At 42.6% G+C, this 12646-nt stretch overlaps 1 protein-coding gene across 6 annotated transcripts in view; it reads right to left on the minus strand.

Moving 5' to 3' along the window:
* The window catches only part of dscama (Down syndrome cell adhesion molecule a), a 170101-nt gene that overhangs the window by 62778 nt on the left and 94677 nt on the right, over positions 1–12646 (minus strand). For all 6 annotated transcript variants that reach the window (XM_071338650.1, XM_071338652.1, XM_071338654.1 and 3 more), the window contains exons 4-6: positions 5434–5580; positions 4915–5193; positions 4472–4747 (exon numbers count right to left, since the gene is read on the minus strand). In XM_071338650.1, the coding sequence (XP_071194751.1) occupies positions 4472–4747; positions 4915–5193; positions 5434–5580 (702 nt within the window). The remainder of the gene's footprint in view (positions 1–4471; positions 4748–4914; positions 5194–5433; positions 5581–12646) is intronic.

The raw sequence follows: 12646 nt of genomic DNA on the forward strand, positions 1-12646 counted from the left end.
GGGAGGTAGGTTAGAGCTAAAGGTGTTTCTTCTGGTAGATGGGAGGTGGGCTAGAGCTTAAGGTGAATGTTCTAGTATATGGGAGGTGGGTTAGAGCTCAAGGTGTATCGTCTAGTAGATGGGAGGTGGATTAGAGCTAAAGGTGTTTATTCTAGTAGATGGGAGGTGGATTAGAGCTAAAGGTGTTTATTCTAGTAGATGGGAGGTGGATTAGAGCTAAAGGTGTTTATTCTAGTAGATGGGAGGTGGGTTAGAGCTAAAGGTGTATCTTCTAGTAGATGGGAGGTGGGTTAGAGCTAAAGGTGTATCTTCTAGTAGATGGGAGGTGGATTAGAGCTAAAGGTGTTTATTCTAGTAGATGGGAGGTGGATTAGAGCTAAAGGTTTTTCTTCTAGTAGATGGGAGGTGGGTTAGAGCTAAAGGTGTATGTTCTAGTAGATGGCAGGTGGGTTAGAGCTAAAGGTGTTTCTTCTTGTAGATGGGAGGTGGGTTAGAGCTAAAGGCAAATCTTATAGTAGATGGGAGGTGAGTTAGAGCTAAAAGTTGAATAGTAGCTGGGAGTTGGGTTAGAGCTAAAGGTGTATGTTCTAGTAGATGGGAGGTGGGTCAGAGCTAAAGGTGTTTCTTCTAGTAGATGGGAGGTGGGATAGAGCTAAAGTTGTTACTTCTAGTAGGATGGGAGGTGGGTTAGAGCTAAAGGTGTTTCTTCTAGTAGATGGGAGGTGGGTTAGAGCTAAAGGTGTTTCTTCTGGTAGATGGGAGGTGGATTAGAGCTAAAGGTTTTTCTTCTAGTACAGTGGTTCCCAACCAGGGGTACCAGGACTTGGTACTTGGTTCATCCATAGGGGGAACTTGAGAAGACTCATTAGACCATAAGCTTAAAATGCACACGAGGTAGCACTTCGGGGGTACTTTGTGCAGAGCAGAATTCAGTTAGTGGTACAGTAACTGAAAAAGGGTGGGAACCTCTGTTCTAGTAGATGGGAGGTGGGTTAGAGCTAAAGGTGTTTCTTCTATTTACAGATCTAAGGTCAGATATTCTCCCCCTAGAGGTTAAATTGGATTTAAAGGTGAGGATTAGGTTTGGGTTAGCTGATCGTAGATATGTGTCTACAGACAATTTCTACCTGGAGTGTATATAAAGAAGCAGTGCATTAGCTGACAATAAGTAAACATCACTGTTTAGCAGGTACAGTCAATCAGGGAGAAATAAAATAGCTGACTTTAACTCACATGCATTGAGGGACCCATACAAAAAAAGCTGTATTTATTTTAAATATATTTAAAATATATTTTCATTAAAATGTTCAAATAATGTGTTTAACACATTTTAAATACATTCCAACATATATTCTGGAAAGTATTTAGAATGTATATATAAATGTATACAACATTTATATCCAAATATATGTTAAACGCATCGCAAAATTGATTTAATGTATTTCAAAATCCATTCTGAAATACACTAAGCAATGTATTATAGAATATATTTTCACATGTATTTATTGATATATTTGGTAAATGTATTTGAAATTGTCTTATGAAATATATTAAATTTGATTGTAGTTGTAAGAAATATATGTCACATTAAATCGGGTTCAAAAGATCGGGTTCAAGTCCGGGATCTGGCTGGGCCACTGAAAGACATTCGGTCCCGAAGCTACTCCTGCGTTGTCTTGGCTGTGTGCTTAGGGTCGTTGTCCTGTTGGAAGGTGAACTAGTCCGAGGTCCTGAGCGTTCTGGAGCAGGTTTTCATCAAGTATCTCTGTACTTTGCTTTGTTCATCTTTCCCTCAATCCCAACTAGTCTCCCAGTCATGCTGCTAAAAAACATCCCCACAGCCTGATGCTGCCACCATCATACTTCACCGTAGGGATGGTGCCTGGTTTCCTCCAGACGTGACACTTGTTATTCAGGCCAAAGAGTTCAATCTTGGTTTCATCAGACCAGAGAATCTTGTTTCTCATGGTCTGAGAGTCCTTTAGGTGCCTTTTGACAAACTCCAAGCGGCCTGTCAAGTACTTTTTTACTGAGGAGTGGCTTCCGTCTGGCCACTCTATCATAAAAGCCTGATTGGTGGAGTGCTGCAGAGATGGTTGTCCTTCTGGAAAGTTCTCTGGAGCTTGGTCAGAGTAACCATCGGATTCTTGGTCACCTCCCTGACCAAGGCCCTTCTCCCCTGATTGGTCAGTTTGGCTGGCCAGCCAGCTCTAGGAAGAGTCTTGGTGGTTCCTAACCTCTTCCATTTAAGTATGATGGAGGCAACTGTGTTCTTGGGGACCTTCAATGCTGCAGAAATGTTTTGCTATCCTTTCCCAGATCTGTGCCTCGACACAATCCTGTCTCGGGGCTCTACGGATAATTCCTTTGACCTCATGGCTTGGTTTTTGCTCTGACATGCACTGTCAACTATGGGACCTTATATAGACAGGTGTGTGCCTTTCCAAATCATGTCCAACCAATTGAATTCAATCAAGTTGTAGAAACATCTCAAGGATGATCAATGGGAACAGGATGCACCTGAGCTCAATTTTGAGTCATGTAGCAAAGGATCTGAATACTTACGTAAATAAGGTCTTTCTTTTTTTCTTTTTAATTTAATCAATTTTAGAATAAGGCTGTAACGTAAAAAAATCTGTAAAAAGTCAAGGGGTCTGAATACTTTCCGTATGCACTGTATATTGGATCTTTGTCCAGCTACAATGAAAAGTTTGGATGAGCCGTAAAACCCTCCATCGTCTTCGTTGTTTTAATATTATATGGCCACAGGGAGAAATGATGGTACCTGTAAGTGTGACATAGCCTATTTCAATCAAGTTGATGTTTTGTTAATAAGTTATTATTATTTGTTCCTGTGACGCCTGCTCCCGCTCTCCCTCTCCCTGCCCAGCATTACGCACTCCTGCCACCATCATTATGCACACCTGCTTCCCTCGTCACACGCATCAGCAATTCATTGGACTCACCTGGACTCAATCACCTGTGTTATTACCTCCCCTATATCTGTCTGTTCCCCAGCTCTGTTCCCCGCTTCTGCATTAATTGTCATATGTCTTTGTGTTACCCGGTTCTGACGCTGTTCCTGTCCTGTTACATGTCTGTGCAAAATTAAATGTTCACTCTCTGTACCTGCTTCTCTACTCCAGCGTCAGTTCTTACAGTTCCCTCTTTAGGCCTTATCAATAATGAATTGAATCTTGCTTATTGAAAATGTTTGGCATGCCCATGCTGAGCCATAATGTAATTTACAGTAGGCCTAGCTCCTATATCAGTGTGAAGGCTATTGAAGCCATGCAATTACTTAGAACAATGTGGACTGCAAATGGGTTCAAGTGAACGTATTTAGCAAAGATAGGTCTTCATTTTGTTATTTAGTGTCTGTAAGCCATTTCTATTCACTCTGGGCTCCTGAGTGGCGCAACGGTCTAAGGCACTGCATTTCAGTGCTAGAGGCGTCACTACAGACACCCTGGTTCATATCCAGGCTGTGTCACAACCTTGATTAGGCCATGATTAGGAGTCCCATAGGACGGCGAAACAATTGGCCCAGCGTCGTCCTGGTTTGGCCGGTGTAGGCAGCCATTGTAAATAAAAATGTGTTCTTACCTAGTTAAAAATGAAAATAACAGACTAAGTGTGCCAATAATTGGGATAGTGAAAATAGCACAAAAAAACTTTACACTCCCCTGAACCTATTGTGCTTCTGCCTGTGCTTAGATTTACCATTGCGTTAGGTTTGTTAAAATAGAGCCCTAGATGTCATAGCCATGCATTTCTGGAATTGTCAGGTATTACATGCACTTGAGCAAAAATGCAAATGTACATGTATTTGAAATATATTTTACGTGAAGTTAAATATATTGAAATGTCTGTATGGGGATCATGATGAGCACATAGTGTCCATTCAAGCTAATACTGTATATTTCCATATACTGTATGGATTTCACACGTGGAATTTGAAATTGTTCCTCCTCCTCCTCCTCATCACCATTATAGATTATCAATACCGTCTTTATACTGGTCCATGGCAATGGGAGACAGTTTCCCCAGCAATGGAGCTCAGGCGATGTGAGCAATGTGAGGCACGTTCTGATAATCTAATAACAGGGGCTGTGGCAGGGCTTTACTGCAGCCCTCATTTGCACACGCACACACACACACACACACACACACACACACACACACACACACACACACACACACACACACACACACACACACACACACACACACACACACACACACACACACACACACACACACACACACACACACACAAAAAAACATGCAGGCAAGCACACACTCACATATGGACACACTATGCATGGTCACACAACGCTCACGCGCACATATACACTAAAAACACCCAAATACCCAAACACAAAAACCCACATTCAGAGACGTTCCGTACATCACTCATATGTAATCAAATAACTCCCTGACCACACAGACATCCACTGATTGTACTGACCTTCCAGGATGACCTGGACAAAGTCCTGGGCGGACATCTTGCCGTTCCTGGCGAAGCACTGGTAGGCTCCTCCATCACTCTTAGCCATCCCAGCCATGACCAGGTTCTCCCGGTTGTTTCCAGTCATGCGGACACTGTTTCCAGGGTAGATGATCTCTCCATTCCGGTACCAGGACAGCTCGTACTCCTCCGAGCCACTCACGCTGCACGACAGAGACACCTGGCTACCCACGCTGCCTTTCACCTTCCTCGGGCTGACCACCGCCTTCAGCGGCTCTGGAAGAGTTACACATATGTCAATGTGACATACTCTATGTCAGCTAAATACATATCAACTCTGAAATGGATTTTAAACTCCAAAGACAAACATAATCTTAGATACACATTAACAACAAACATACTGTACATTTAGCACAACATGCTGCACACAATCTATTACTGACCTTTGACCTGCAGCCTCCCCACCACCTCTGCATTGCCATAACTGTTCCACACCTCACACACGTAGCTCCCCGTGTCACTGGGCTGGGCCCTCTCGATCAGCAGGCCCGTCACACTCTGCCTGAAGCGGCTGTCCGGCTCCAGCGGTCGGTTGTCCTTCAGCCAGCGGTATTTGGGGGCCGGGTGACCAGATGCCTTGCATGGCAGCTCCACCCGGTGTGATGTCATCACCTCGCGACGCTCAAAGCCATCCAGGATGGCCGGTGCCGAGTTAGTGGGGTCTGAGGGAGGAGCAATGGCCAAAGGTGAGATAGATTCAATATGTAATGCATACTGTAGCATGGTCAAAGGTATGCATTGTTAGCCATACTCTGTTAACTAGCTTGGAGCAGGTTCAGATTGAAGGAGCGAAGGGAAACAATAGTCAAACCTAGCAATATTCAGAGTGTATTCCATGCAAACATTGGCACCCAGACTTGCACAACAGAAAGGCATCCAAGCTGTAATGTCCCTCTGCTTACCTGACAAAAAGAGACGTGCACTGTTGCTCTGCCTGGTCTCTCCCGTGTAGCGGTGGCGTGTCATACACCTGTAGTTATACAATCCATCCTCATTCTGCACGTCCAGGATGTACAGGGCTCCTGTGGAGGTGATGAGGAACCGTGGCGCTGCAAGACAAAACATACATCACATCGTTAGACATACTGTACATACAGAAACATGCTGTACAACCATCTGTAGCTTTGCTTTTGAATTGAAATTCACACCAGAATGGAATCAAATCAAATTGTATTTGTCACATGCGCCGAATACAACAGGCGTAGTAGACCTTACAGTGAAAAGCTTACTTACAAGCCCTTAACCAACAATGCAGTTTTAAGAAAATAACCAAAAAAATAAAATAAAGTAACAAATAATTAAAGAGCAGCAGTAAAATAACAATAGCGAGGCTATATACAGGGGGTACCGGTACAGAGTCAATGTGCGGGGGCACCGGTTAGTCGAGGTAATTGAGGTAATATATACATGTGGGTAGAGTTATTAAAGTGACTTAGGCATAGATAACAACAGAGAGTAGCAGCAGCGTAAAAGAGGTGGGCAATGCCAGTAGTCTGGGTAGCCATTTGAATAGATGTTCAGGAGTCTTATGGCTTGGGGGAAGAAGCTGTTTAGAAGCCTCTTGGACCTAGACTTGGTGCTCCGGTACAGCTTGCCGTGCGGTAGCAGAGAGAACAGTCTTTGACTAGGGTGGCTGGAGTCTGACAACACCACCCTGTGTAGACATTATAAAAACACTCAAAGCCCTACTAACAGTTGATATAGAATATCAAAGTGGCTTTGTAAATATTTGTCTGGCCATGAGACTACAAACACTGAACACCAGTTCCAGCCCATTTAGATGAACACAGCTGAGAGGAAATATGACAGGGCTGTGTGTTGTGTTGTGGCAGTCTAACACAGCTCTTTATCATGTAGCGCTCTCTCTCTCTCTTTCTCAGACTAAAGCAGAGGAACCCAGGGATAGAGATCGCACAGAGCTTTGATATTGCATTGTGGCATGGCGCAGCTCAGGTCGGTTGTGCTAATATCATGCTAATTCGTGGGAAAGCTGGGAATGGGGGGAGGTCGTCAACGTGTAGGAGGGCTAATGCCTGATGCCTGCCGGAGCTGTCATAGCAGGCTGGGAGGATATTCCTCAGTCACAGATGATAGAGGATAATGTTTCAGATGGTGTTGGGGATGGCATGTGTACAGTACCTCCCATTTCCTTCCCATCTAGCCTATGCCAGTCAGTATTGAAGCTATGAGAATCAGTTCAGTGACCGACACCTTATAGAATTTGTCTCAAAAACACAAAACCCATTACAGCACTGCTTCAATCTACACTATTTTCAACATATTTTGCCCAAATTTTCTTTTTGATATAGAAAGGGAAACATTTGTATTGCGACATACTGTATTGTTTTTCCACTGGGCACGCCACGTCATTTCAATGTGGAAAATTGGGTAATATTTTGTTGAGACATTGACCAATGAGATTACAACTAGGAATTGATTCACGATAAGCATCGGTCCCCGGTTCAAATGTTTAAGATACGAAACCGATCCAAATGTAGCATGCATCGATCAGAAAATCGATTCAAACATTACCAATCACTGGTTCACTAAAATATTTGCTCATATTACTTTCTTTCTATCTTCCAAAAATACCTTTAATCTTTTGTGACAAATGCATCCTCTCCTTCAGTGTCGAACTAAGCTGCACATGATGTCGACAGTCGTTAATCTACAAATCATTTTGCATGCTGAACAACCCCAGGCAATATCAACAGCCTAACTGCACACTGTGTGCAGCTTCACACGATGACCAATGAGAGGTAAACCTATTCCTGATGTGGCACATGTTTGTGTCACCTTCAACATTCAAATATTTATTAAATGGCTTGCATATTATTAGGCTTTATTAGTTGAGTGACAACCAATATAATACATTTTTATCAAATAAAAAATGTGTTTTGCTACCCGCACTGCATGATCCAAGAGGGAGAAAAAGAGAAGCTAACACTTTTAATCTGCAGAAATGTGAAATTAATTAGTGGGTGATGATTTCAAAAGAAAAAAGAAAATAATATCTTCCTAATATTGAGTTGCCCTCAGAACAGTCTCAATTTGTCAAGGGATGGACTCTACAAGGTGTCGAAAGCATTCTACGGGATGCTGGCCCATGTTGACTCCAATGCTTCCCACAGTGGTATCAAATTGGCTGGATGTCTATTGGGTGGTGGACCATTCTTGATACACAAGGGAAATGGTTGAGCGTGAAAAACCCAGCAGCACTGCAGTTCTTGACCCACTCAAACCTGGCACCTACTACCATACCATTCTAAGGCACTTAAATGTTTTGTCTTGCCCATTCACCCTCTGAATGGCACACATGCACAATCCATGCCTCAAGGTTTAAAAATCCTACTTTAACCTGTCTCCTCCTCTTAATCTACACAGGTGACACCAATAAGGGATCATAGCTTTCACCTGGTCAGTCTATGTCATGAAAAAGCAGGTGTTCTTAATGTTTACACACACAAACACAACATCAAACTGAATCGCATCGATCCATTCCTCTAATCAAACCGAATCCCACCGAATCGTTTACAACTAAAACGTTTTGTTCCTGTATCGTATTGGTGCATACTATAAATATGCATCGAATCATCTTGAACGGGCAAAAATGCACATTCCTTACTACAATCTATATTCACCCAATCAAAAATCAGCCAAAAGTCTTTCAACCATCTAAAAGCACAACAAAATTCCAATGGAAAAACTATTTCTGATTATTGTTTTAGTTGTCACCCAAATGTCTATAACTGCGCTTTCAACTATTTAAAAGCACAGCAAAGTTCAGGAATACAATGTCAATTTTTTAAAATGTATACACCAAATGAATGTGTTATCACTGTGCTTCATCTAATAGCGGAACCAAATCACGTGGTTTGCCATTGAGATTACATTAAAAGTTACTCATTTTAAGGTTGAATGTTGTAAGATAGCCTAAAGTTAAGGCTATTTACTGTATTACAAGTACTATTATATAAGTAATACAACAAGTAATACAATAAATAAGACAACTCAACCAAATATCAACATTTAAAGGAGATGTATCTACTGCTTGGATAGTTACATCTGAGCCACTGGCTTAATCATATTCTTTAACTTAAAATGATGGTTGAGTTGGAGACATGAATTTATCATATCATTTGTTAACTTGTCGACAAGTTAATATGCTTTTTATTGTATTTGAAAAGTGATATTGAATTGTGTTTGGTTGCCTAAGCAACCAAATATAAACATTTCAGGGAGATTTAAATCTGTTTGGATAATTCCATCTGCGCCACTGGATTTCCGACTGACATGATGATAATTTTGTAATCGATTAAATATTTGATCTCCATACAGTTTTCTGTTTCCAAAACTAGAATCTGTAACAAACATAATGTACTGCATTTTGTAGACTTTACCCTTTGCTAAAGTTTACCAAAAATCTTGTTGTTTAGGAGTGTAAAGGTCGAATTGAGTTATTGCACACGCGCACTTCACAGTTTAACGCTTCTCGTGGGCTGAAGGAAGAGTGGACTAAGGTGCAGCGTTTAAAGTGTTCATAATTTAATCCAAAAAACCAAATCGAACAAAAACAACAAACAGGAGAACGAAAGCGAAACAGTTCTGTCTGGTGCAGACACAAAAACAGAAAACTACCCACAAAACACAGGTGGGAAAAGGCTACCTAAGTATGGTTCTCAATCAGAGACAACGATAGACAGCTGCCTCTGATTGAGAACCACACCTGGCCAAACACACAGAAATAGAAAACATAGAACACAAAACATAGAATGCCCACCCCAACTCACGCCCTGACCAAACCAAAATAGAGACATAAAAAGGATCTCTAAGGTCAGGGCGTGACAGTACCCCCCCAAAGGTGCGGACTCTGGCCGCAAAACCTAAACCTATAGAGGAGGGTCTGGGTGGGCATCTATCCGCGGTGGCGGCTCTGGTGCTGGACGTGGACCCCGCTCCACCTTAGGCTTGGCCCACTTAGGTGGCGCCTCTGGAGCGGGGACCCTCGCCGCCGACACCGGACTGGGAACCCTCGCAGCGGGCCCCGGACAGGAGGGAGACTCTGGCGGCTCCGGACAGGAGGGAGACTCTGGCGGCTCTGGACAGGAGGGAGATCTGGCGGCTCCGGACAGGAGGGAGACTCTGGAGGCTCCGGGCTGGAGGCCGTCTCTCTGGAGGCTTCGGGCTGGAGGCCGTCTCTGGAGGCTCCGGGCTGGAAAGGCGCACAGGAGGCCTGGTGTGTGGGGCTGGCACAGTCTTCACCAGGCGGCTAGCACGCACCTCAGGACGAGTATGGAGAGCTGTCTCAGGTGACATCAACTCAACTAGGGCGAATGTCGTGCCTCATGCACCAACACGGCAGCTCTCTCAGAGCTCTCTCCTCCAATCTCCCCATCAACTCCCTCACTGTCTCTGCTTCGCTCCCCTCGCTCACCTCCAATTTGCTCCCACTGGAAATGACAGGCTCTGGTCTATCTTGGGTTAGCTATAAAAATCTTTGGCTACAAATAGTAATTTTAGTCACAAATCTCCCACACCAAATAGCCTGAAGCCACAGGGCTCTTCTCGCAGACTCCATTTACCTACACGGGAGCATTGTGAAGCGTAGGTCGGGATTCTTGACCTGTTAACATGTACATAGAACAACACAGCAGCTTTTCAGCATGTTTTGTTATTTCTGTATGACAAAAAATTTACTATGAAGTTGTCTCTTTTACAATGCGGGTCAATTGAAAATTATGTTTGTTTTCCCCAATTTGTGGCTGTGGTCGAGGGGAATTCCTTTTTATGGCGTGGATTGCAGTTGAGATTACATTAAAAGTACAGTTGAAATCGGAAGTTTACATACACTTAGCTTGGAGTCATTCAAACTCGTTTTTCAACCACTCCACAAATTTCTTGTTAACAAACTATAGTTTTGGCAAGTCTGTTAGGACATCTACTTTGTGCATGACACAAGTAATTTTTCCAACAATTGTTTACAGACAGATTATTTCACTTATAATTCACTTTATCACAATTCCAGTGGGTCAAAAGTTTACATGCACTAAGTTGACTGTGCCTTTAAACAGCTTGGAAAATTCCAGAAAATTATGTCATGGCTTTAGAAGCTTCTGATAGGCTAATTGACATAATTTGAGTCAATTGGAAGCGTAACTGTGGATGTATTTCAAGGCCTACCTTCAAACGCAGTGCCTCTTTGCTTGACATCATGGGCAAATCAAAAGAAATCAGCCAAGACCTCAGAAAAAGAATTGTAGACCTCCACAAGTCTGGTTCATCCTTGGGAGCAATTTCCAAACGCCTGAAGGTATCACGTTCATCTGTACAAACAATAATACGCAAGTATAAACACCATTGGACCACGCAGCCGTCATACCGCTCAGGAAGGAGACGCGTTCTGTCTCCTAGAGATTAACATACTTTGGTGCAAAAAGGGCAAATCAATCCCAGAACAACAGCGAAGGACCTTGTGAAGATGCTGGAGGAAACCGGTACAAAATTATCTATATCCACAGTAAAAAGGGTCCTATATCGACATAACCTGAAAGGCCACTCAGCAAGGAAGAAGCCACTGCTCCAAAACCGTCATAAAAAAGCCAGACTATGGTTTGCAACTGCACATGGGGACAAAGATCGTACTTTTTGGAGAAATGTCCTCTGGTCTGATGAAACAAAAATATGACCATTGTTATGTTTGGAGGAAAAAGGGGGAGGCTTGCAAGCCGAAGAACACCATCCCAACCGTGAAGCACGGGAGTGGCAGCATCATGTTGTGGGGGTGCTTTGCTGCAGGAGGGACTGGTGCACTTCAAAAACTAGATGGCATCATGAGGGAGGAAAATTATGTGGATATATTTTAGCAAAATCTCAAGACATCAGTCAGGAAGATAAAGCTTGGTCGCAAATGGGTCTTCCAAATGGACAATGACCCCAAGCATACTTCCGAAGTTATGGCAAAATGGAAGGACAACAAAGTCAAGCTATTGGAGTGGCCATCACAAAGCCCTGACCTCAATCCTATAGAACATTTGTGGGCAGAACTGAAAAAGCGTGTGCGAGCAAGGAGTCCTGCATACCTGACTCAGTTACACCAGCTCTGTCAGGAGGAATGGACCAAAATTCACCCAACTTATTGTGGGAAGCTTGTGGAAGGCTACCCGAAACATTAGACCCAAGCTAAACAATTTAAAGGCAGTGCTACCAAATACTAATTGAGTGTATGTAAACTTCTGACCCACTGGGAATGTGATGAAAGAAATTAAAGCTGAAATAAATAATTCTCTCTACTATTATTCTGACCATTCACATTCTTAAAATAAAGTGGTGATCTAACAGACCTAAGACAGGGAATTTTTACTAGGATTACATGTCAGGAATTGAGAAAAACTGAGTTTAAATGTATTTGGCTAAGGTGCATGTAAACTTCCGACTTCAACTGTACATAGTTCAAGTGATCAATGCCGTTCGAGATTCTGCACAGATTGTTACAGCAATTGTGAAGATCTCCACAGACCTGCAATAACCTATGCATGTTACATTAGTTTATTACATTAGCCTTAACTTTAGACTATTTACTGCATTACAAAAGTAATATTGAATTGTGTTTGGTTGACAACGTAACAAAATACCAGGTACAAATTCAAGGTTGGTCTTTGGTGAAATTTGGTTTGCATGATGATTACCATGATGATGGTTGAAATTTCACTCTCAAAACAACAGTTTATTACTCTTTTCAAATCTAATGTTTTTAGACGTAGATTCCACGTCACAATACGTTGACACATTATGTTGAAACAACATTTATTCTACCAGTTCGTGCCCAGTGGAATGGGCCTTTGTATAGAATGCCACAATAATCCAAAGAAAGCAGTCAAATGAACCTCTGTTCATGTAATTGATGTTTAGTTAAAGAATATTGATTCAACCTTGTGGTGTTTTACATTTAATAGAAAGAAGAGAGTTGAAATAAAGATGGAGAAAAAACATACACACGGAGAAAAACTGAAATAGAGAGAGAGAAAGAGAGAAAGATAGCTAGAGAAGGAGAGAGCGAGGGAGACGAGGAGGATGCAGCAGCAGCAGCAGTAGTGTATTGTGAGGAGCGAGCGTTGA

This window comes from Salvelinus alpinus, chromosome 13 (assembly GCF_045679555.1).
Source record: "Salvelinus alpinus chromosome 13, SLU_Salpinus.1, whole genome shotgun sequence".
Lineage (NCBI taxonomy): Eukaryota > Metazoa > Chordata > Actinopteri > Salmoniformes > Salmonidae > Salvelinus > Salvelinus alpinus.